This window comes from Eumetopias jubatus, unplaced genomic scaffold, assembly GCF_037043125.1.
Source record: "Eumetopias jubatus isolate StellerSeaLion01/CBP00866 unplaced genomic scaffold, mEumJub1_p1.0 scaffold_16, whole genome shotgun sequence".
NCBI lineage: Eukaryota > Metazoa > Chordata > Mammalia > Carnivora > Otariidae > Eumetopias > Eumetopias jubatus.
The window spans coordinates 86,730,516-86,754,979 of record NW_028274822.1 but is presented as its reverse complement, the minus strand read 5'-3'; the positions used below and the strand labels follow the sequence as shown (position 1 = coordinate 86,754,979).

The 24,464-nt window shown below is 43.2% G+C and overlaps 1 protein-coding gene across 1 annotated transcript; it reads left to right on the top strand.

Annotated features, from left to right (window-relative positions):
• Positions 1-1,206: 1,206 nt before the first annotated feature.
• VPS33A (VPS33A core subunit of CORVET and HOPS complexes) lies at positions 1,207-23,768 on the top strand. The gene is made up of 13 exons (XM_028092470.2): positions 1,207-1,350; positions 2,766-2,831; positions 3,280-3,407; positions 4,290-4,476; positions 10,849-10,965; positions 11,915-12,089; positions 12,851-13,044; positions 14,441-14,567; positions 15,448-15,515; positions 16,093-16,230; positions 18,376-18,513; positions 20,172-20,340; positions 21,125-23,768. The coding sequence occupies exons 1-13, from the start codon at positions 1,249-1,251 to the stop codon at positions 21,304-21,306; spliced, it is 1,791 nt and encodes a 596-aa protein (XP_027948271.1). The 5' UTR covers positions 1,207-1,248; the 3' UTR covers positions 21,307-23,768.
• The last annotated feature ends 696 nt before the right edge of the window (positions 23,769-24,464 follow it).

The window sequence follows — 24,464 nt, the reverse complement described above, 5'->3', positions numbered from 1 at the left end:
AGTTTCCAAACATTGGGTCGCTATGCAGGTTAAACACCTATGTTGATCATCTTCTAGCATCCTGATCCTGTCTGAGGAGGAGAGTTTATCATCCTGGTCTTGCTCATTTATACTCATGCATGCTTGGGATTTCACGAGCCTTGAGTGTTTCACCTCTTAACTGTAAGTTGTGGCCTCATTTAACAGTTCATGACAAGGCCTGCTGAGCTCAACATGTATTCTCACAGATGGTGCTAAAATAATAACACATTTTCAGCTGGGCAAAAAGCCTGCACATGTGACAAGAATTCGTGATACAGGTTGAGAACCACTGTGAAAACCGGGTTGAGAAATAGGGCGTGGCAATCTGCATGAGTGGAAATAAGTTATTTTAAAATCTAAACGGTTTTGATGAATCATGGAATTGAGAGTACAACTGTGTATATATGTATGATTGATTGATGGCTTTTCTGCATCATCCCCAAATTCTGCTCTTTGCTTACTTAGACTTCATGGTAGTTGTTTAGTGATCCCTTTCTTCTGGAGTGTATATAAAGAAGTGAAAGGAGCCATCCACTCGAAGACCCAACATTTTCAAGCCTCTTTCACATCCCAAATAGTCAATTTCTACCCTCAAAGTATTGAAACGCACATATCCTCCTAAAACAATAGTTATTAAGCAATTAAGTTCCGGGCACCCTTCTAAGCTTTTAATATGAAACATGATGTAAATTCCATCTTTTTGATCCTCACAACTCACAAGATAACATACGAATTTTACTGATGCAGTGGGAACATGATTCCACGTGGGACAGTTATTTGTGTGAAATACCATGCAGTGGAAGTTTACCAGGAAGAGCTAAAGAGACGTCACATGACAGATTCCCTCGGCCGCTGTCCTTTTTTGTAAAGTTTAGCCTACAGACTAAGAGAGCAAAGCGAAGGGCTTTCTGATTGCTACACAAGATTTCCATTAGAGTGGGTATGCTAAGAAGAAAGAGTAGGGTCCAGTCCCCGTCTCTCAACTCAATTCTCCGCGCCCAACGACTCCTGGACCGAGGCAAGGTCCGGATAGGGCCGGGGGTCTTGGGGGAGTGTCGGAACCGACGGGGAAGAAGGAAACGGCGGGCGCTAGGGCCAGGAAAGACAGCAGACGTCGGCCCATTCCAATTTCCGGGTTTGCGTGCAGTCAGCCGCCTCGGTCACGTGACGGTGCTGCCACGTGACCGCGCCCGTGGGCTTAGCCAGGAGAGGGGGCGGTGGGGCAAGATGGCGGCGCACCTGTCTTACGGACGAGTGAACCTGAACGTGCTGCGCGAGGCGGTGCGTCGCGAGCTGCGCGAATTCCTGGACAAGTGCGCGGGAAGCAAGGTGAGGGACGGGAGGCGGCGACAGTGCTCTCCAGCCGCCCGTCCGGGCTGGCCTCATCCGGTGCCTGACCGTCTGAGCTCCAGGTGTACGGGGTCCCTGGGACTTACGAGGAGGGGAACAGGTGGGACCAGTGAGGCGGGGAGAGGAACCTGACGGTGGGTCCTGAGGCACACAGTCCACAGAGTCGGCGTGGCATAGCAATTGTTTCGTTGCAGCAGAGTAAGCCACTGTGGTATCTCAGTCCCTCGTGAACCACCTATGTCAGGTGCCCTTCAGGTCCAGAGGGGCAGGTGTGGTGCCCCCTGAGATCCGGACGCGTGGGGCGGGTCCGGCCCAAGGACGTAGATGGTCCAGTGCCCATGCATTACAGCGATCATGCGTGTCGTTGCATATCGAACCGTCGAAAGTCTCTGAAGCTCCAACAGCTTACAGCCTGCTGCTCACACGGATTATGAAAGAAGTTTAGAGTTATTTGAGATTTTAACGTGGCCATTCTGAGGATTGTTTCTCCTGTTAGACGTTTACCACCACTCAGCTCACAACTGAGTGAGAAATGGTAGATCAGAGACTTGATAGGATTTCTTCTAAGCGGTGTCACCTTTCTCCTCTCCCCTTAGGATTTATCAGGCCCCCTTAAGTAATTGGCAGTACAACTCCGAAAAGAAAAGGAAAACCGGGGAATCTCAAGAATCAGTCGTAGGAAGAATAGAACCCCAGGAGATAGAGTGGGTACTAGCAGCCATTGAGAGAAAAAAAAAAGCAGGCTAAGTCCTAGGTGCCCAGTTCAGGCTCAAGAAATGACACTGAAATCTGAATAAGATCGTGGATTGGATCAATGTCAGTATCCTGGATGTAATATTGTACTCTGGTTTTGCAAAATGTTACCATTGGGGGAAACTGGGCCGAGCATAGAAGGGCTCTCTGTATTATTTCTTACAAATAAATGTTAATCTACACTTATCTCAGTAAAAATTTCAGTTAAAAAAGAAGGGGGCACCTGGGTGGCTCAGCCAGTTAAGCGTCAGACTTGATTTCTGCTCAGGTCATGATCTCAGGGTCATGGGATCGGGCTTCGTGTTGGGCTCCAAGTTGGGCTCCGCACTCAGCACGGCGTCTGCTTGACTTTCTCTCTCTCCTCCTCCCTCGCCCCGTGCACTCACTCACACTCTCTCTCTCTCTCCCCCAAATAAATAAATCTTTGAACAAAACAAAAAATCAGCAGTATCATCACTTGTCCAGATGCTGGTTTTTCTTTAGACCTATAAGATATGAATGTGGTTAGAGCTAATTAAAATTTTTGTTAATTCAGAGTTTGAAGCAAATATTCCTACTACGTATGACTGCTGTTTTCTGTGGGTGTTGTTGAAATTCCTGACATTAACCATAACGAGAGTATTTCTCCTCTTCTCCTACAGGCAATAGTTTGGGACGAGTATCTCACAGGACCGTTTGGCCTGATTGCACAATATTCACTACTGAAGGTAAGTGAGCTATTTGGGTTTTGTTCAGGCATTAATAATTCTAAACTTCAGCAATAATAGGATTTTACATTTTCTCCCGAGTAATTGGCAAAGCTCTTTGGTCTTTATAGACAGTGATACTAATGCATGTCTAACATTCTTTATACAGTGGTCCATTGGCCAGTGATTTTATGCTGATCCTAATTCTAGGGAAATTACTAGCTTTGTATTATGTGACCATTACCTAGTGTCACTGACAATTCCTCGTGTGAGAGTCATTTGAATTCAGGTGCAGTAGCAGTGACTTAATCCTGAAAATTTTTCCTTTATACATCTGGCTTTGGGGAAACTAAATTTTGCTAATCAAGTAATAATGTCATTTGGCTGGGAGTGTTAATGATGTCTGAATCAGGATAGGATAGGTAAAGTTCAGGGTTTTTGTTAACCTTTTGTGTATGTGTTTTCGTAGGAACATGAAGTGGAAAAAATGTTCACACTTAAAGGAAGTCGTTTGCCTGCAGCTGATGTCAAGAATATTATCTTCTTTGTCAGACCCAGGCTAGAACTGATGGATATAATTGCCGAAAATGTGCTCAGGTATCTCTCAGAGCTTATGTTTGGTCCAAAAGAGGTTGGTCCTTCTCATGGTTTTAATGTCCTGAGCCTCTTATTGCAATTCTTCATCTTGCCAGTGCATGGAAAGGTGGTCTTTTAGAAAACAGGGCAGGCATGAAAGAACATAAGAGGGCAGATGGGAAACTCATGAAGTTGTTCAAACAGTTGGAGAAGGGGGGCAACATATAACCCCATTTTCAGGACAGCTAAAATTGAGACCTATATCAATAGAAAGGACTCTGATTACAAAACCAAAACCCCTAATGGTTATTTTTCAATACACTCAATATAGTGTGCTTGAATTTCATAAGCAAAATAAGTATGAGCTGATTAAAATTTAATATAGCATCCAATCTGTAGAGGAAGTTCTCAGCCCCATCTGCACTCTGTGGTACAGTTGATTGATGTGGCCCTTAAGATCTTAAAAGCATATGGGCTATTTTGGGAAGTCCACTGTCAAGGAGACTAGACCTGGGAGTCAAGAGTGATCTTTCATTTTCCTGTAAGACTGTGTCGCTGCATTGGTGGGGTTAAAGAGTCATTTGTTTTCAGTAAGACACAGATATCCTGTTTCAATAAACCTGAGAGCTTTAAAGCCCCATAAATGGTTTAAGAGAAAGCTAGAAAATGCATCACGAAACACTGGCTGTGAATCAATGCCTCTTTCCTGTCACGGAAAAAGAGAGCAAAGGAGCAACTATATAACAGTTTGAACCTGGAAGTCAATATGTGTATGTTTATCTGACCAGCATTTATTTAGTCTTCTGTGTGCCAGGCCGCGGGCCAGGCGCTGGGAATAAAATAAGTGAAATAGGCTACGACTCATAGGCGCTTGTAAGCTAACAAATGTTACTTCATTTGCAGTGAAGACAGACGTGGTCCAACAAGAGATTTCCACATTTTGTTTGTGCCGCGACGTAGTTTACTGTGTGAACAGCGGTTGAAGGATCTGGGTGTTCTGGGATCCTTTATTCATAGGGAGGAGTACAGCCTTGACCTCATTCCATTTGATGGGGATCTCTTATCCATGGAATCGGAGGGTGCATTCAAAGTAAGTTTGACATTCTCCTTTTTAATGTCAGACTTTGATTTTTGTCGTATTTGTGAGCATGACAGTGTCAGTGATCCTGTTTTCATTTGCATTTCTGTGATTGCTGTGAAGCTGAGCCTCTTTCCATATGTTTATTGACATTTAAGATTTTTCTCTTCAGCACATCTTCAGCTTGTTCTTTTTTGTTGCCCATTCTTTCTTTTTAAGGAATTCTTTGTATATTCTGGACACGAATCACTGGAGGTTATAGAAGTGGCAAGTACATTCTCCCAATCTGTGATTTGTCTTTTCATTATGATATCTTTTATCCTGTAGACATTTTCCATCATAAAGTGCTTTATTTTTGTAGTAATAGCTTTATTGAGACATAATTCACATGCTACAAAATTTACCCTTTTACAGTGTGCAGTTCACTAGTTTTCATGTATTCAGAATTGTGCGACCATTGCCACTGTCTCATTGTGGAACATTTTTCTCCTTTCAGAAAGAAACCCTCTGCCCATTAGCAGTCACCCCCTCTCTCCCTCCGCAGCTCCTGGCAGTCACTAGCCCATTGCCATCTGTATGGAGTTGCCTATTCTGGAGATTTCTTATCAACGAAATCATGTAATACATGGTCTTTTGTGTCTGGCCTTTTTCTTAGCATCATGTTCTCGAGGCTCATCCATGTTGTAGCAGATTATCAGTCCTTCATTCTTTTTTATTGTCAAACAGTATTCCGTTGTAATAATAGCCCACATTTTGTTTATCATTCATCTTTAGTGGACAGATGATGATTTTTCACCTGTTGGTGATCGTGATGCTGTGAACATTCTTACAAGGTTTTGTATGTACATGTGTTTTCATTTCTCTTACATATACCTGGAAGTAGAATTGCTGGGTCATACGGTAAAACTCTGTGTTTAACATTTGGAGGAGCTGACAGACTTTTACACAGTGACCGCACCGTTTTCTGCTCCCACCAGAGATAGATAAGGGTTCCAATCTTACATCCTCAGCAACACATTGTTATCTGTCTTCTTGAAGTTTGCCATCCTGGAGAGTGTGAAGCATTATCTCATTGTGGTTTTGATTTGCATTTCCATAGTGACCAATGATGTGCTTCTTGGCCATTTGTATGTCTTCCTTTAAAGAAATATCCATTCTTATCCGTGGTGCACTTGTTAAAGTGGGGTAGTTTATCTTTTCGTTAGAAGAGTTGTAAGAATTCTGGAATGTTCGGGATGCAAGTTCTTTATTGGATACATGATTTGCAAATATTTTATCCCATTCTGTGAGTTTTTTTTCACTTGGTAAAAGTGAAACACAAATTTTTTTTTCAACCTAGAATTTTTCATTTTAAAGTTCAGTTTAACTGTTTTTCCCTCTTGTTGCTTTTGCTTTTGGTGTCCCATCTAAGAAATCATTGCCTAACCCAGACTAATGGAACCCTTATGTTTTCTTCAAACAGTTTTATGGTTTCAGTCTTACATTTAGGTCTTTGAGCTATTTTAAGTTCACTTTTATCTGATGTGAGGTGGGGATCCAGCTTCATTCATTTGCATGTGGCCGTCCATTCGTTCCAGCACCATTTGCTGGAAGGCAGTACTTTCCTCATTGAATTGTCTTGGTGCCCTTGTTGAAAATCCATTGTCCATAAATGTAAGTGTTTATTTCTGATGTCCCAATTCTATTCCATTAATCAATATGCCTGTCCTTATGCCAGCACCCTACTCTCTCAATTACTGTGGTTTTGTAGTAAGCTTTGACACTGAGAGGTAGGAGTCTTCCAAGTTAAAGTAGTTAAATATATCACTTTTATTCTTTTAATTTGTGCTTTTTGAGTATTACTAAATCCTTCTCCACCCTGAAGACATAGGAAATCTTATATTTTCCTTCGAAAGTCTTGGAAGTTTTGCTTTTTACGAAAAAAAAAAAAGGTCAGGTCTTTGATTTAGCTTGAATTGTGTATTTGTGTGGAGTGTGTGGTGTGAGGTAGAGGCTCATTTAATTTTTTCCAGTTGGGTAGCCAGTTGCTCCAGCCCTGGTTTTCTCCGCTGCTTATTTTCCACATATGTTTATAGCAAACGTGCACGCCTTTGTTCTTCAGAACTAAGAGTTTTCTTGCAAATGTAAATTTATGTATTTGCTTTATTTACCACCTTTATTTCAAAGAACACTTTCTCTCATAAGAATATTACTTTATCTTTAATAAAATGATTTGAAAGTGGGTTTTTTTTTTTTAAGATTTATTTATTTATTTATTTTTTGACAGACAGACAGCGAGAGAGGGAACACAAGCAGGGGGAGTGGGAGAGGGAGAAGCAGGCTTCCCGCGGAGCAGGGAGCCCAATGCGGGGCTCCATCCCAGGACCCTGGGATCATGACCCGAGCCGAAGGCAGACGCTTAATGACTGAGCAACCCAGGTGCCCTTGAAAGTTTTTGAGAACGTTATCCTTGCACAATGATTTCTTTGAGTAAGAAAGGATACAGAATGAAAAGTAAGCCTCCCAGTGCTCAAACTGCCAATTCCCTGTCAGAAGCAATCACTATTACTAATTCTTTTTTTTTTTCCCCAGAGATGCTTTGTGTAGCTACAGCTCATAATATATATAAAATACCCTCCCCACTTTATACAAATGGTGGCATATACCATATAAGTTTGGTATCTTGCTTTATTCCCTTTTTTTAAAGATTTTATTTATTTGATAGAGAGAGACACTGCAAGAGAGGGAACACAAGCAGGGGGAGTGGAAGAGGGAGAAGCAGGCTTCCCGCCGAGCAGGGAGCCCGATGCGGGGCTCGATCCCAGGACCCTGGGATCATGACCTGAGCCGAAGGCAGACGCTGAACGACTGAGCCACCCAGGCGCCCCTTGCTTTATTCTCTTGATAATATTATCTCAAGATCATTTTCTACCATATGTGAAAATGCTTCTGTATTTTTGTTTGAAGCTGCATACCGTTGCATTGTTTGGAGTTACCATAATTTATTAAACCAGTCCCCTTCTGTAGGATATGTCAGCGTTTCTCACCTTGTGCTGTTGGAGGTGGTGAATAACCCTGTATGTAGGTCACTGTGCATGTGGGCCCTGTAACTGTAGACTGTTCTTTACTCTCCTTTGACATTTGTCTTTGGACTTTGCTTATGGTAGTTTTTGCCATGCGTGTTTTTCAGTGCACTCACATTTGTCCATATTTCCTTCCTTGATTCATGGGTTTGTGATGGAGACTAGAACTTTTGAGAACCTCTGGTGTTGTACAAAAAAATTATTTGAAAGTTTTCTTCCCCAGGATGTTGTTAACAGTGATCACCGCCTTAAAAGAGTTAACTTGAGGCAGTAGATTTCAGTGGCACCACTGACTAATTTGAATAACGAAGGTTCTTTTTCCGCCATGTTCCCTAGTGGTTTGCTTATACGCTGAATCTCATCCAAAGATGGTATAGACTCCCCCCGCCCCAACATTTTAAATGAAAAATTTCAGACATACACAAAAGTTGAGAGTTTGACAGGGAACACCCATATACCCATCACCTAGATTCTGGAATTACCATTTTGCTATATCTGTTTTATCGTGTAGCTGTAATGGTATACCCACATGTCATTAATTCACATCTCTGTAATTAATGTGAATTGGTAGCAGCTGAGGAAAACTTGTCCCGGCATGACAGACCCTGTCCAGAGGAGAGATTTCCTGTTTGTTTTTCTGATGATTTGCAAAAAAAAGGACAGAATTATTTTCTGCTGGGAATCTCAAGCTCTTGGTTTTGTATGTTTACTTCAGATTCTGTTTAGAAATTAGATATTTTGCCTGGATGGTAAAGCTGAGAATTCCACCTAGTGCGAAATTCAGCCCCAATTTCTGATGGAGTTGATGTAATTTTACATATTTATGTGATTTTAAACAATGAGCATAATTTAGTGATTTTTGGCATCAGAAGGCACGTGTAGATCTTTCTATGCTTTGGGGATGTGATTAGGATCTTCTCCATCATTGTTCTGTATAAAATGTGGGAATCAGAGTTCACCCTGTTGAACGTTCAGTAACAGTGATTAATGTATCACAGCCTTCATATGTACACATAAAAATCAGTGTATATTAACTCGTTTCCTTTATAGAAACTGTTGGCTGTTCTATTGTGTAGGCATGTGGGGTTTGGAGGTCAAAAAGTATTTAAATGTTAACAGTATTAGCATTTGTCCCTCCCAAAATGTCCTCCTGGCTTAAAATTCCACAAGTGCACAATAGAGTTGGGATATTAACACAAATTATCACCCCCCCGACACTTATATTAGAGCAAAAAATTCAAGATTTACATCTGTTTTTAACTTTTAAATCTTTTTTAAAAGATAGCCCTGTAAAAGGAATGTCTGGGGTGCCTGGATGGCTCCTTCGGTTGAGCATCCAACTCTTGATTTCAGCTCAGGTCATGATCTAAGGGTCATGAGATTGAGTCCCATGTCAGGCTCCATGCTCAGTGGGGAGTCTGCTGGAGATTCTCTCTCTCCCTTCTCCCTCTGCCCCTCCTCCCACACTTGCTCACTTTCTCTCTCTCTAAAATAAAAATAAGTAATCTTAAAAAAAAAATGTCTGTAGTAACACAACTTTTTAAATTAAAAATAATATGAATGCTGGGGTACCTTGCTGGCTCAGTCTGTAGAGCATGCAACTCTTGATCTCGGGGTTTTGGGTTTGAGTCCCGTGTCGGGTATAGAGATTACTTAAAAATAGAATCTTAAAGGAGCACCTGGGTGGCTCAGTTGGTTAAGTGTCTGCCTTCGGCTCAGGTGGTGATCTTGGGGTCCTGGGATTGAGCCCCATGTCAGGTTTCCTGCTCAGCGGGGGGTCTGATTCTCCCTCTTCCTCTGCCCCACCCCCCACTCATTCATGCTCTCTCTCTCTCTCTCAAATAAATAAAATCTTTAATAATAATAATATGAATGCTATTTTGAGAGATGTTCCCTACTATTTTTTTTTCTTGAATTTTTATCTGACTTCTGCTCCAATCAGGAGTTTTAAGTAATTTTGCCAGAAAGTGTGTCTTCAGACATTTTTTTTTTCACCTTTCCTTTTCAGTGAAATATTAAAATACCCCAGACTTGGAAGAGCCATCATCCGGCAGGGCTTCCAGTGGTGACCAGATACTCCTCACAGTGTCTTCGGGGGGACAGCCCTCCTTCCTCCCATGGGCAGAGTGCTGGAGTGCTCCACTCTCTTCCCTAATCCCTTTGGTATCCTTTCCCTCCTGGCTTTGGAGACTAGACACGTTGGGTGGGTGGGTGGAGAGCAGGTGCCTGGTGCGATATACCATTTTGACTTATTATTTCTTTTTGTGGGGAGGCAGAGGGAGAGGGAGAGAAAGATTCTTAAGTAGGCTCCACACCCATCACAAAGCCCGATGTGGGGCTCGATCTCACAACCCTGAGATCATGACTTGAGCCAAAATCCAGAGTTGGACGCTTAACTGACTGAGCCACCCAGGCACCTCATGTACCATTTGACTTATGAGCAGACGATGATTGTGAAAAATATCCAAACAATAAAAACTAACATTTATTAAGCACTTACTATATGTTTCAAGTGCTGGGATTTAATGTTTTACATGCATTTTCTTCATTTATTCCTTACACCATGTGGAATGTACTCCCTTCTACAGATGAGTAAATTGAGGCACACAGAGGTTATCTAACTGGCCTAGGGAGCAGCTGGTAAGTGGCACAGAGGGGCTCAGATCAAGGCGACCTGAGTCAGTGTCAGAACTGAGCATTTCCCCTCTCGCTTCCCAACTGGCTTTGTGTGTATTTTGTTGGCCTTGACGAAATATACCTTATATATTTTATAAAGTAAAGTGTATTTTCTGAAAATGAGATCAGACTCTAAATTTCGTTCAGCTACCCCTTTTCACTCCTCAAGACGTTAGGACCTTTGTTATCAGCACATATGAACATCTCATGTTGTGAAAACTGCTAAGTATTCTGTTGTCTGGTCCTCTGGCACAAAGAATGTGTGCCTTTGTGGGTATTAGCATGTGGCCTTCCCCGAATGCCCTCCCAAAGTCTGCACTCCCCACAGGGAGCGAGAGAACCCATTCTCATTGTCCGTCTTTGTTAATCAGTTTACTTGAGATTCGATAAATAAGAATTGGTGTGGTTGGTGAACAGTTTTCTTCCAGAAGGCTCTGCCAGGTGCTTCCACAGCTGCATCCCAGTAGCACAGCTGTTGGCCTTGTGTTCTTGACTGCCAAGTAGCAGCTTGACGAAACGGTCTTGTGTCCCCAGCTTTCCAGGCAAAGTGGGAAATAAGGGGAAAGTCCCGGGGCCAGACAGAGGCAGGCCCCCAGCAAGCACCCAGTGACTGGGGCCTAACAGTAACCACCCTTTCTCCCCGCAGGAGTGCTACCTGGAGAGTGACCAGACGAGCCTCTACCACGCAGCCAAGGGGCTGATGACCCTGCAGGCTCTGTACGGGACAATCCCCCAGATCTTTGGGAAAGGGGAGTGTGCCAGGGTAAGAAATGGTGCATGTTTCTGGGGTGAAGGAAGGGGTGCCCTGGTACCCAAAAGGGGAGCAATAAGAAGCTATCTACAAACAAGTACAGTTAATCCTATTTATGTGTGAATTCACCTAATTGCTGAAATGCACTTGTAACCCCAAATCGATACTTGCAGTGTTTGTGGACATGTCAAGAGCGGCAAAAAATTTGAGCTGCCCGCTGTGCACCTTCCCAGCTGATGTCCAGTACAGTGATGCTCTGCCTTCTTGTTTTGGCTCTCAAGCGGTAAACAGGTGTCCTTCCTGCCACTGTGTAGGGCCATGCACTACCTAACACCATGTTTTTTGCATTTTGGCGCTTTCTCTTGGTGATTTTACTCTTTCACGTGGCCCCAAGGGTGGTCCTGAAGCAATGCCCGTGTTCCTGAGCTCAGGAAGGTTGTGATGGGCCTTACCGAGAGAATACCGTGTTGCCTCAGCTTCCCTCAGGTGTGACTGATGGTGCTGTTGGCAGTGAGTTCATTGTTGGTGAATCAACAAGCTATAGGAAATAAAGTGTCTTTAAATAGAAACACACGTAAAACAAGGTTACACATTGATTATTTGATAAAAATCTGACCAGAGGCTCGCAGAAACCTAAGCCCATATTTGCCCGACAGCGGTGGCTCAGTACTCGCCGAGTCCGTGCTCATGGTGACTTTGCAGGAGTCCCTCCAATACCGAGAACAGACTGCATCCGAGTTCTCGTGCCTCACTGAGTAGTGGCTGCCATCAGCGCACATGCGTGTGTGGGAGTGGGTGGCCAACACAGACACTTTTCTCTAACTGCTTATTTCTGATCAATCTCAGTCTTCCACAGTTTCTCTCCTTTTTAAATTTTTTGATTGTCTTTCTGTTTTTAGCTACATTTTAAACTCTGCTACTTCCCAGAAAAGTCCCACCTGATCCAATGTTTTTTTTCCAGCAAGTGGCCAATATGATGATCAGGATGAAGAGAGAATTTACAGGAAGCCAAAATTCAATATTTCCTGTTTTTGATAATCTCTTGTTGCTCGATCGAAACGTTGACTTATTAACGCCTCTTGCCACTCAGCTTACGTATGAAGGACTCATTGATGAAATTTATGGCATTCAGAACAGTAAGTAAAGTGACATCTGTGTTTCCTGAAAGGTCATTGGATAGAAATCTCCAAAAGGTCATTTTTTTTTTTTTGGAGATGCTTTCTTAAATTAGAGGATATTTGAGAAAATACAATGCTAACTTCTGGTTTTCAGACACCAGATTAAACAAAGTCCAAGCAAAAACTGCTGTTGTCGGTCCCACGAAGGCTGGCCGGATGCTTAGTGTGCAGGACTCTGCTTGTCCCCGTGAGCAGTGGCCCTGGGTTAGATGCAGGTGGCACTGCAGTTTGGAGAATGCAGACCCTCGTGGCTGGTGGTTGTTGGGAAAGCTTGTTGGAGAGGTGGCATTTGCACTGGGTTTGGGGAGGGGTAGGTGTAGAGGGCCACGGCGAGGGGCAGGCTGCATCAGAGACACGGGGATGCTGCTGTGGACATTGCAGTGGGGCGTATCCAGGGAAGGGCCGACACTCGAGGTTGGGGACACAGGATGGAAGACGGGGGAGGCCTCCTAGCGTTTAGGTGTGACAGGTCATTAGGTCAAAGTTCACAAACATGTTGGTTTGGTTTTGGAAATGCTTAAAATAGTCCTGATGTATTTCTTTATGATCAAAGTGTACTTTGATCATGGAAAAATCAAAACCTTAGTATTATATGCCGTTGTTTCCTAAAGCTGGCTTACTTTTCTCCTGAGTTGGAAAATCCTGTTTTGTGCCTGGCACTTTGATCCGTTCTTCCAGTAAAGGCACACAGGTGCTTTCTCCCTTCCACTGTCATTCAGGTTATGTGAAATTACCTCCGGAGAAATTTGTACCGAAGAAGCAGGGCGATGCTGGGAAGGATCTCCCCACGGAAGCAAAGAAGCTTCAGCTGAATTCTGCAGAGGAGCTCTATGCTGAGATCCGAGACAAAAACTTCAACGCGGTGGGCTCCGTGCTTAGCAAGAAAGCAAAGGTGATCTCCGCGGCGTTTGAGGTGAGGCGCTTTGGCTGTGTCTTGCTGCAGCTCTGGGTCACAGGCTAGACTGCCCCCCCTCCCCCAGGAGAGGAAGAGCCTCTGGGCTTCGGTGCAAGTGCACATTTCTCTCCTAACGTGCAGGGTTTCTTTTGGAACTTGTTCCCAGGTCCCATGACAGAAGGTGTAAGTTGCCTCCTTTTTTTGCAGAGTGGCGGGAGCAGTGTTTGCGGTTTAAAGGCTTTCGTTAGAAATATTTGTTTTGCCTTTTCCTTTTTCATTTTTTCCTACCTCACTCAAGAGGAAGCTGGCTGTACTATAAATAAAAGATCCTCTAGAATAGAACTTGTGGTTTGGGGTGAAATCTCTAAGTTTAGCCAGCCTGCCAATGGTGGCGGAGCCCCGCCGATGCGGTAGGTGACAATGCGAGAGGCGCTTCATTATCACCTCTTGCCTCCTCTTGCCCGGATGCTTGTTTACTCTTGGGTGAACTCATTTTGGAAACAGGGAAATTCAGTAAGCTGATAAACTCTGAATATTTAGACTTTGGAAACGTAAACTGGGAGAATTTTTGAAAACTAATGTTGCACCGAGTATGTATTTCTAGATTTCATCTTTCTGAGGGATTATATTCATTCATTGATTTTCACATTTCTGAAGTTACATTGGTTTACATGATTCAGTTTTGAAAAAAAAAAAAAATCCCATCACTAAGCGAGGTTTGCTTTGTGGACAATATTCAAGATTGAGATTGAGCAGTAAGAATGCGTTTTTTGTTTTTTTTTTATTACAGAGGACACTTTTTGCTGTTTACATTCCCCTCTTAACATAATGTTTTTGTTTTTTATTCAGAAGTATTTCTGGGTAACCTAATAGTGCCCCCACAAATACTCAGATGCCCCCAAATACTAATCACGATAGGAACCCGGGCATAGGAGGAGAAAACCTCACGTGTTTGCTCTCTGAAGAACTAACACAGTAATCAGGCACCATGAACTCATCTTCTCTGTTTTTCTCGTAATGGCGGAGCTGGGTTTGGCCTGATTTATTTGTATTCCATTTTTTTTTCCACTTTGATATAAATTATACATCCTGTGAGCAACACACAGAGCAGAGCACTTAAAAATAAAATACCTTCAGGGCACCTGGGTGACTCAGTCAGTTGAGCGTCTGCCTTCGGCTCAGATTGTGGTCCCGGAGTTCCAGGATCGAACCCCGCGTCGGGCTCCTGGCTCAATGGGGAGCCTGCTTCTCCCTCTCCCTCTGCCCCTCTGCCCTGCTCGTGCTCGCTCTCGCTCTCTCCCTAAAGTAAATAAATAATATCTTGAAAAAGAAGCAGAATAATTCTAAAAATAAATTAATAAATAAAATAAAATATCTCCCCTGCTTGATGGGTCTGCCATTTCCCCCATTTCAGGAAAGGCACAACGCTAAAACGGTTGGGGAGATCAAGCAGTTTGTTTCCCAGCTGCCCCACATGCAGGCAGCAAGAGGCTCACTTGCAAACCACACCTCGATTGCTGAGTTAATCAAAGACGTTACCAGTGAGTATCCTTTGGAGTGATGATTTTCATCAGGGCTGACTTGCATGCACACTCTGACGCCGGGGTCACGGGCACCATGATATCTCCTCGGGAAAGGCAGCTCTATTTGAACATTGTTTGTCATTCTCAGTGTTAATTAAGTGCATGCATGTTCATAGTTAAATGTGTTTCATTTGTGGTTAACTCACTTTTTCCCCGTTATTAATATAATCCTAAGACAAGATATTTGGAATAGTGATAAGAGAAAAAAACTCTTCTGTAAGTTTGCCACCATAATGAGGCTCTTTTTTTATCTAGTTTTTTCCCCTCTTGTTAAGGGTTCATCAGAGCAATGTGATGTTTCTGCTTTTGTTTTTGTTTTTCCCTTGAAAAATTCCTTCAGAATTGGTAGAGAGATCACGTTGAGTATTTTGAAAGAGCTCAGAAGATGTGTGTTAAATCAAAGACGAGTTTATTCATAAAACTTGGGTGCCATGTATTATGAAGTCTACTTTGAATCTGAAGTAAAACTTGGTGTTGGAAAATCAGTCCTTTGTTTTCCTGTTAATAGGACGCAGTTAAAATGGGGTTGAATTTGATGATGATCGTGAAGTGCTAGGGAGATTAGCTTTCCCTGGTACCAAGGCTAAATTCTTGGGATCTGTGTTGAGTCCTAAGGACAACAAAGGGGTACAGTGCTGCATGTCGATGTAATTTAGGAACACAGGGTTGTAGGGTTTTCCATGTTTTAGAAGATTGTTTTCAGATGACAGTTTGAGCCTTTTGCTTGCTTGTGTTTTTGCGCGTCTTGTTTCTTAATTATCTTCTGTGTAGAAAAGCACACTGCTCAAATCAACATTTATTTAATTTCTAAGTTGCAAATTTGCTAATTACATTTTAGCTTCTGAAGACTTCTTTGATAAACTAACAGTGGAGCAGGAGTTTATGTCTGGAATAGACACTGATAAGGTATGTGAACAGTAAAACTAACAAATCATTGGTGATTTGTCAAACGTCAGATTATAGCTAGAAAAGCAACCGTGTTGATTCCCATGCCTTGCCGAGGCATTTTTGAGAGCAAGTGCAAAATGTGGAAGTCCAGATTTCTCCAAGTCATGTGTAGTTACCATTGCTCTGTGCAAGGCGCTTTCCAGCCCCTGCAACCAACCATCTTTAAGGCCTGTCGTAGATAAATGAAGATACTGCTTTCTGAGGGAACTGCTCATATAATTCCTGTAAATATCCACCTGTATTAATACATTTAAAATTATGCAATTTCTGGAAATTCCTATTTTCTAGAAAATCTCCTATTTCCCAAGAAAGTTCCTATTACTTTGCGGCCAATAAATCACTTCTGTTATTGAGACAGACACGGTCACAGACACCCCAGACATTCAGGAACCTCTCAGAAGGCTGTCTGCTGTGTTCAGACAGGCGGTTGCATTGCCTGAGTGTGTCCTCCACTTTGAAAAATAATCGTAAATACCAAGTTCGTTAGGCCCCCAAACTGGATGCTGGGATACATACCTATATATTTTGTTTCCAGGTCAATAGTTACATTGAAGACTGTATTGCCCAAAAGCACCCGCTGATCAAGGTGTTAAGATTGGTTTGCCTCCAGTCCGTGTGCAATAGTGGACTCAAACAAAAAGTTCTGGATTATTACAAAAGAGAAATTCTCCAGGTCAGTAGATTTCAAATTACTAATTTACCAAAGGAGGAAACATCTTTTTAACAAAGTACAGCTTAAAGCTCCTATTTTGGTATATCGTTTCCACTGTCTTAAATTTTTTTAACACCTAGAGGGGGTTGTCCTTGGTATTGATCACCGTTTACTGTGTTTGCATAATAATAACGGTTAATGTTTATTGAGCATTTACTATGTACCAGGTTCTAGTGAAAGAGCTTTAATGTATTCTTTGTTTAATCCTCACTACAGCCCTGTGAATTAGATACTCTTATCATCCCTATTTTATGAATGAAAAAACTGAGGCACAGGGTCATTTTGTAACTTGCCCATGGTCACCTGGCTAGTGAGTGGCAGAGCCAGTGCCAAAACCCAGGGAACTGGGGTCTGGTGCCTTTGCTCTTAACCAGATTGCATTTGATGGAGGAGGGGACCTTTTTTGCAAATTTTCTGATGATAATCCCTTAACAGATGTACTTAAATTAAGCTTGTTTTACTTCATGATTAGGAAAAGGCCACCATTATTTAAAATATTCTCCCCTCTGTTTGAAAATGTCTCAGGTAGTATTTACTTGCTACCACCAGCCATAGTTAAGTACATTGTTATTAAAACTAAATGCTCAAATTTTTTTTTGGTATTATCTTTTAAAAAATTACATAGGAAACACATGCATTCTCATCATATAAGATTCAAATAAGGCAAAGCATCTGGAGCAACATGTGATCCTTCCTGCACCTCACTCACACCCCCATCGCCCTCCCCAAATAGGACCAATGGCAACAGTTTGGTCTGTGTGCTTCCACACTCCCTTGTTTGCATTTACAGACAAAGAATATTCACATTCACAGACTCTGGGGTAAGACTGGCTGGATCCATGTCCCAGCTCTGTTACTAAGTAGCTGTGTGACCTTGGGCAAGTTACTTAAACTTCTCTGTAAAATGGAGATAGTAATACCACCTAGCACATTGGGTTATAATAAAGAGACTGAGTTAATGCACATATGACAGGCTTACAACAGAACACTGCCCCCCCCCCAGAAAGTGTTATGTAAGTGTTGGCTATTACTATTATTATTTACTGTATCTTTTTATTTTTATTTATTAAAGATTTTTAAAAATTTATTTGAGAGAGAGCACAAGTAGGGGGAGTGGCAGGCAGAGGGAGAGGGAGAAGAAGGCTCCCTGAGGAGCAGGGAGCCCAATGCGGGGCCCGATCCCAGGACCCCAGGATCATGACCCGAGCCTAAGGGAGTTGCCCAACCAACTGAGCCACCCAGGAGCCCCTACTGTATCTTTTTAAAAATAGAAATAAAATCCTACTGTATATTCTATTACAATATTTTTTGTCCTTTAGAATATATCCAGGGGCACCTGGGTGGTGTAGCCAGTTGAGCATCCAGCTCTTGGTTTCAGCTCAGGGTGTGATCTCAGGTTCGTGAGATGGAGCCCCATGTGGGGCTCCATACTCAGCGGGGAGTCTGCTGGAAATGCTCCGTCTCCCTCTGCCACTTCCCCTGCTCGCGTGTACACACACACACCCTCTCTCTTTTTCAAATAAATTATTAAAAAAAAAAAGAATATATCTAGATCTTTCTTATCAGAATGTATAGATCTGCCTCATTCTTTTTTTTAAGTATCAAATTATATCCCATATAAAATATATATTAATTTATTTGATGCTCACTTAAGTTGGGTCCATAAATTCTGACTTTAAAGTAAAAACTGTAGGGGTGCTGGCTGGCTCAGTTGGTTAAGCGGCTGCCTTCAGCTCAGGTCATGATCCCAGGGTCCTGGAATCAAGCCCTGCATCGGGCTCCTTGCTCAGCGGGGAGCCTGCTTCTCCCTCTGCCTCTGCCTCTCCCCCTGCTTGTACTCTCTCTCTCTGACAAATAAATAAATAAAATCCTTAAAAAAATAATAAAACTGTAAATCGGTCTTTGAAGAAGCGAGCTGGGTTAATTGTAATGGGCAGGCCCATCTCATTCTCCATGCTGCCCCTGTGTCCATAGACAGTCATTCCGTGGATTTGGGTAACGTGCCCCACAGTACACACTAAGTCCATTTGTTGGAAGTGCTCTTTTTAGAAAGTGGCAGAAACACTTTTCCTGTTCTGACATCAATCCGAACGGCTTGTCTTGCAGACATATGGCTATGAGCACATATTGACCTTGTACAACCTAGAGAAGGCTGGCCTGCTGAAACCACAGACGGGGGGCAGAAACAATTACCCAACAATCCGGAAAACGCTACGCCTCTGGATGGATGATGTGAACGAACAGGTGAGACACACCCCTCCACTTCAACTCAGTTTACTTACTGGTTAATGGTTTATCGTGGCCACCTAGGCTACTTGATTTATACATCCACCTTGCCCTTTCTAGAACAGTTTTCTAATGTTTTTTAGAAAGTAATGCATTCACATATCCTATCTGTCAGAATCCCAGCAGGGAACAAAGGGCGCTCCGACGCTGGGGAATTTGAGGGGAGTTTCTTAAGATGTGGGCAGGGTGGGAGCCGGCAAAAGGCCTGCAGTGGGGATTCCTTACCAACCTGGGCCCGAGGGCAAGGAGAGGGAACTGTTGCAGAAACCTGTTCCAGAACTTGAAGAGAAGAGCTGTGTGGAGAGGCCATGTGACAAGACAAGGGATGAGAGGCCTCTGGTGGAGAGACACAGCCAGCCTCCAGCAGTGTCACAGAGAGGAAGCTGGGGCTGTAAACCCCTGACCTCACATGCTGCCCACTCTCCAGGTTCCATCTGGTGCCTCCCATTGGCCAAACCCAAAGAGGGCATGGGAGCACATTGGCATAGAGCCTACAGGTTCGCCTCCTGGACACAGAGCACGGGGAGGGGGGCGGGGGTGGTGGTGAAGGATCTGGAAAATGTCCAGCACGTGTGGTAGAAATGTCGGCCATACAAAAATAAGGCAAACAGTGAAAAGTCAGGTTCCCTCCACATCTCACCCTGGTTTTCCCTCAGAAGGAACCACTGTAACCAGTGTTTTTAATCTATCCTTCCAGGAAGATTCTGTGTATCTGGAGACCTTTTAATATAAATGATGCATATTTTATACCATTGGCTTCCAAAGTAGAGTGTACTTTGCCTTACATTTATTGTTGAGTCCAGTTTTTCTAAATTTCTTTTTCTTATTTTCTTTTTTAGACTTTCATAGGAACTTTATCAGGCTGCCTCCTGCAACAAAAGCTAATAATTAAAATGTCTCGTCCACCAGTGGCAGAATCAGATGATCTTCCCCCCAGGGGTGGAATATAGATACTCTTAATTTCTATGTTGTACAGGGTAGACAGTATACTAGTTCTCTTCCCTGTTCTGACCTGCCTCTCCTCACCCACCCCAACCACCACTTAACACTATGTCTTAAAGATCCCTCTGTGATCTACCTCATTCTTTTTTGTAAGTTTTTTTTTTTTAATTGCTACATAGTGGTTTTGCAGATAAACCTTAATTTATGATTAACAGATTTCTCTTGATAGAAATTCAGGTTGTTTCCAGTCTTTTGCTAGAACAGACGGAGTTGCAGCTAATACATCTGGGCTTTGATCTATCCTGGTGGACAAGCCCCTCTGTAGGAGAAATGCCTGGAAGTCGAATGACTGAGTTCAAGGGATACGCACGTTGTTGCTCAGCTAGAGAATGCTGGGTTTCCCTCCAAGAAGTTTCTTGCCAAAGCAAATAACAGCATTTCATGGTCAGTACCTAGAGATGCTTTGAGTGGCTTTTGCAAGATCTGAGTTGAAAGCGAACCTCAGGCAGCTAAGAATCAGGCCAAGCTGGGGTGGATTGGAGCAGAACGTTGCTGGAGTTTGTGTTTCTACCTTCAAAGCCAAATCACATAATTTTGGGTTACGCAAAAGGCCGCTGTTCAGTGGCTCTACGTCTCTATATCTACAGACTTTTTCCCCTTTAATTATTTAACAGAATCCCACGGACATATCGTATGTGTACAGTGGTTATGCCCCTCTCAGCGTGCGGCTGGCACAGCTGCTCTCACGGCCTGGCTGGCGCAGTATCGAGGAAGTTCTCCGCATACTCCCAGGGCCCCACTTTGAAGAACGGCAGCCGTTGCCCACGGGACTGCAAAAGAAACGTAAGTCGGTGGCCAGGATCTATAGCAGTTACACACTGCTGCTGTGGTTTTCGTGGACTGTGCTGTTGCTTTGTAAAGTACATTTGTAAGGTACGCAGCACTCAGAGTCCGGTAGACCTCTTTTGTTAGTCGCCAATGTATAGTGTAAGCGCTAGAACCCATCATTTCCTCAGGAGTAGCAGCTTTCAACGTCTGAGTTGAGATCAAAATCATGTTGCTGAGTTTCAAAGGAACTATTTGTACCAAGACACAGTTAACTTTTTTTTTTCTTATAATGATGCCATGTTTGTTTTTAAGATTTATTTATTTATTTTAGAGAGAGAGGGAGAGTGAGCAGGGGGAGGGGCAGAGGGAGAGGGAGAATCTCAAGCAGACTCCCGACTGGGCTCAGAACCCAACTCAGGGCTCGATCCCAGGACCCTGAGATCATGACCTGAACTGAAGGCAGACACTTAACTGACTGAGCTACCCAGGCGCCCCAGTGATGTGGGTTTTTTTTAAAGATTTATTTATTTTTAGAGAGAGAGGAAGAGAGCACATGTGCAAGAGTGAGTGGTGGGAGGGGCAGAGGGAAAGCATCTACAAGCAGACTCCTTGCTGAGCACAGAGCCCAATGCCTGGGCTCAAACCCACGATCCATGAGATCACAACCTGAGCTGAAACCAAGAGTTGGATGCCCAACCAACTGAACCACCCATGCGCCCCCATGATGTAGTTTTTTAAGACATGGGAAGAGAAGCACCCCTAATAAATAATTCTTAATTCTGAAATGTTTCCCTTTTAGGTCAACCAGGAGAAAACCGAGTCACTCTGATATTTTTCCTTGGGGGCGTAACCTTTGCTGAAATCGCGGCCCTGCGATTTCTCTCCCAGCTGGAAGACGGAGGTACAGAATATGTCATTGCCACCACTAAGCTAATGAATGGGGCCACCTGGATAGAGTCTCTAATGGAAAAACCTTTCTAGGCTGATCAAAGTCGACTTGAATGAACTGCAGAATAAACTGCTCCTTTGGAGAAGCTGCCAAAAGGAAGTGAAACCCCACTGAAGAGTAACAGAAGGATACAGAATTTACTTCGGGGGTCAGCCTCTTCAATTACACTGTTTTCTCCTTTCTGCTTCTCTTTTGTGTTTATAATTTCTTGAAGAAAAAAGAACAGAAGAGAATCCATGTGGCTAACAGAAACACCAGTTGTTAATGTTCTAAGCTCGGGGTCTTCTTAGAGACCTCTTGGGAACGTATTAAGGACGCTGGGGGTAATCTTATACAGCTGCACAAGTGAGGTCAGTTGTTAAAATAGGAAGGCAGAAACGGGTGGGTAAATATGAAAAGTGGAAAGTCTCACCCCTAATAAACAGTGCTTTCTTGAAGGCACATCATGCCTGGGGCAGTGGCTGGTGTTGGGGCAAGAGCTGGTCCTGTCACTGAGTTGAGATTTCTTTTTCCTGCAGAGTATGGCACATTATATTTGGTGTCCTCAGCCTCTGTCTTAGGTGATCACTAAGGCAAGTGTTGATTCCTTCTGCTTTCAATTCCTCTGCTTCTATAAAGCAAGAGGGGTGGAGGGACTTCTTTCTCCAAATCGAAGTTCATCTGACCAGCTAAATTTCTGTGGGTCTCATACTTATCAAGGGCTTTTTATTTTAATTTTATTTATTTGAGAGAATGAAAGAGAGAGAGAGAGAGCACGAGAGCAGGTTGGGTCAGAGGGAGATGCAGACTCCCCGCCGAGCAGGGAGCCCGATGCGGGACTCGATCCCGGGACTCCAGGATCCTGACCCGAGCCGAAGGCAGTCGCCTAACCAACTGAGCCACCCAGGCGCCCTATCAAGGGCTTTTTACATTGAGGAACGTGAGGATTGGGGAGCAGCTTCCTGAGAATTTTCTTAGACACTATTCAAAGACACTTTCTGAGCACACGTGCTGTTCACTCCACGATGTTTCCGTGGCAGATGCCTCCACTGAGGCATTGGGTTTTCTTCCCCACCCATCATGGGCCCCAGCACCAGCGGGTCCCACCATGTGCAGCAATGACTCTTGCTTCTTCAGCATTTGGCGACACCACCTCCATGGTAACTGTCGCATGTACTTCTCCACACTCAGCCTCTTGCATTTGTTTTGCTTGGAAACATATTGCTCCGTTGCAGTTCCTGGTCCGGTGACCTCAGCCTTCTCTGGGACAGCTCGTCGATGGTCTCGGAGTCCAGCAGTCGCAGCTGCTCCTGCAGGAGACGATTAGCCTGTGGGGCAGAGGTGCAGGGTATTGGTCGAGAGTCTGGAAACCTGTGTGTGTTCCCTACCTCCCTCCTGCTTCATCCTAACATCTGGAAGTTAAATCCAAGAAGGGAACCAAATGGATGGCTTCGTGGCCCTTGCCCAAGTCTCCCCTTTGTTGGGGGATCAAGGTCAGCATCCCTCCTCAGGGGAGGTGTGGCCTCTGTTGTTTATCAGTAACCACATGTTTTATTCTCATTTTGTTTCGTTGAGTGAATTTCTGGTAGCACATTGCATGCTATGAGTGAAAGAGAAATTCTACAATCAAAAAAAGTTTAAGAGTGAGGAGTAGAAGAGGTCATATTTAAGAGATCTGCTTCTCATGCATTCAGTTTGGCCTTGACATTCAGTATTTGGAAAACGGTCTTTAAAACTATGCTTATTTTAGAAAATCTTATTTCAAATACTTGTTATCCCAGGGAGATTAGTTTATACCTTCCAGCCCCAGCTGTTGTCAGCCTCAGCCGCCTTAGAGAATGAAATCCACCTTGTCCCTCAATGTTTTTGGCTCATGGGATTCAATTCAAGTCTGGTCAGGTCTCCTTGGCTGGGGTTTTTGTCCTACGAACAGATACTCAGTTGTGTCTCATGTGTCTACATTCACTTCTGAGTTTATTCTCGCTTGCTCAGAGCATAGTTAGGTCAGCTCCTAAAATGCATTTAGCAGAAGACTTAACAACATCAATTGCTTCATTTGTATGCAAATAGAAAGTGGTGGATAATTGTATATTATACGCCTTTGTGTAAGTTCACTTAATACTTGAAGCAGCCTTTGTCTCAAAGGAGTATGCCCTTACTGAGAAAGGGTATGTGAATGGTACATTTATTCCTAGAGAGGGCGGATTGTTTACATCATGTCTGGACTTTTGTCTAGTTAGGTAGGCAGTTCTGCTACACCAGCAACTCCATAAAAAAGTCTATGTAGATAAAGAAGTCTGCATAGGCACTGTTCTGTGTCTTACTGTACACTTCTGAATTTAGCCAACAGAGAAGTATTTGAATTGTAGTTTAACTGTAGAGCAAGAGAATACAGGCATATCGAGAGATATTGTGGCTTTGGTTCCAGACCACCCTGATAAAGTGAATGTTGCAATAAAGCGAGTCAAATGCATGTTTTGATTTCCCAGTGCATATAAAAATTATGTTTACACTATCCTGTAGTCTCTTAAGTGTGCAATAGCATTGTGTTTAAAAAATTGTATATTCCTTAAAGAATATGGCTAAAAAATGCTAACCATCACCTGAGCTTTCAGTGAATTGTAATCACTGATCACAGACCACCGTAATGAATATAATAATAATGGAAAAGTTTGAGATACGAGAATTACCAAAATGTGACAAAGTAAGCAAACGCTGTTGGGAAAACAGCGCTGACAGACTTGTTCAACACAGGGTTGCCACAAACCTTTAATCTTTAAAAACCGCACTGTCTGCAAAGTGCAGTAAGATGAGGTGTGTCTATAATGGTTAAAAGGAGGAATATTAAAAGTAGCACATTTAATTCTTAAAGAGCACTGGGAAGGGATTGGGCAGTCTCGCTCTGCCCTCACTAGAAATGGATTACAGTTAACTGTGACATGCTGGTCCATCTCTTGTTCTCAGTTGTATGTTAAAGACTGGCCTGTCACCAGGAGGAAGTGTTTGTGTTCAGCAGAAATTCAAGAAGAAATACTTTTTAAAAAAAACTACCAAATGAACTGAGTGTCTAAAGCAGCCAGGAAGAGGGACTGTTGTAAGGATGGCAAGGCGTAGAAATGCAGCATCATGTAGAGTGAATCATGGAGAGATGGAATTGTACTCTAAAGCCAGATGTGTTTTACAGTCATAGGCTTAATGACCTGCTACAGAA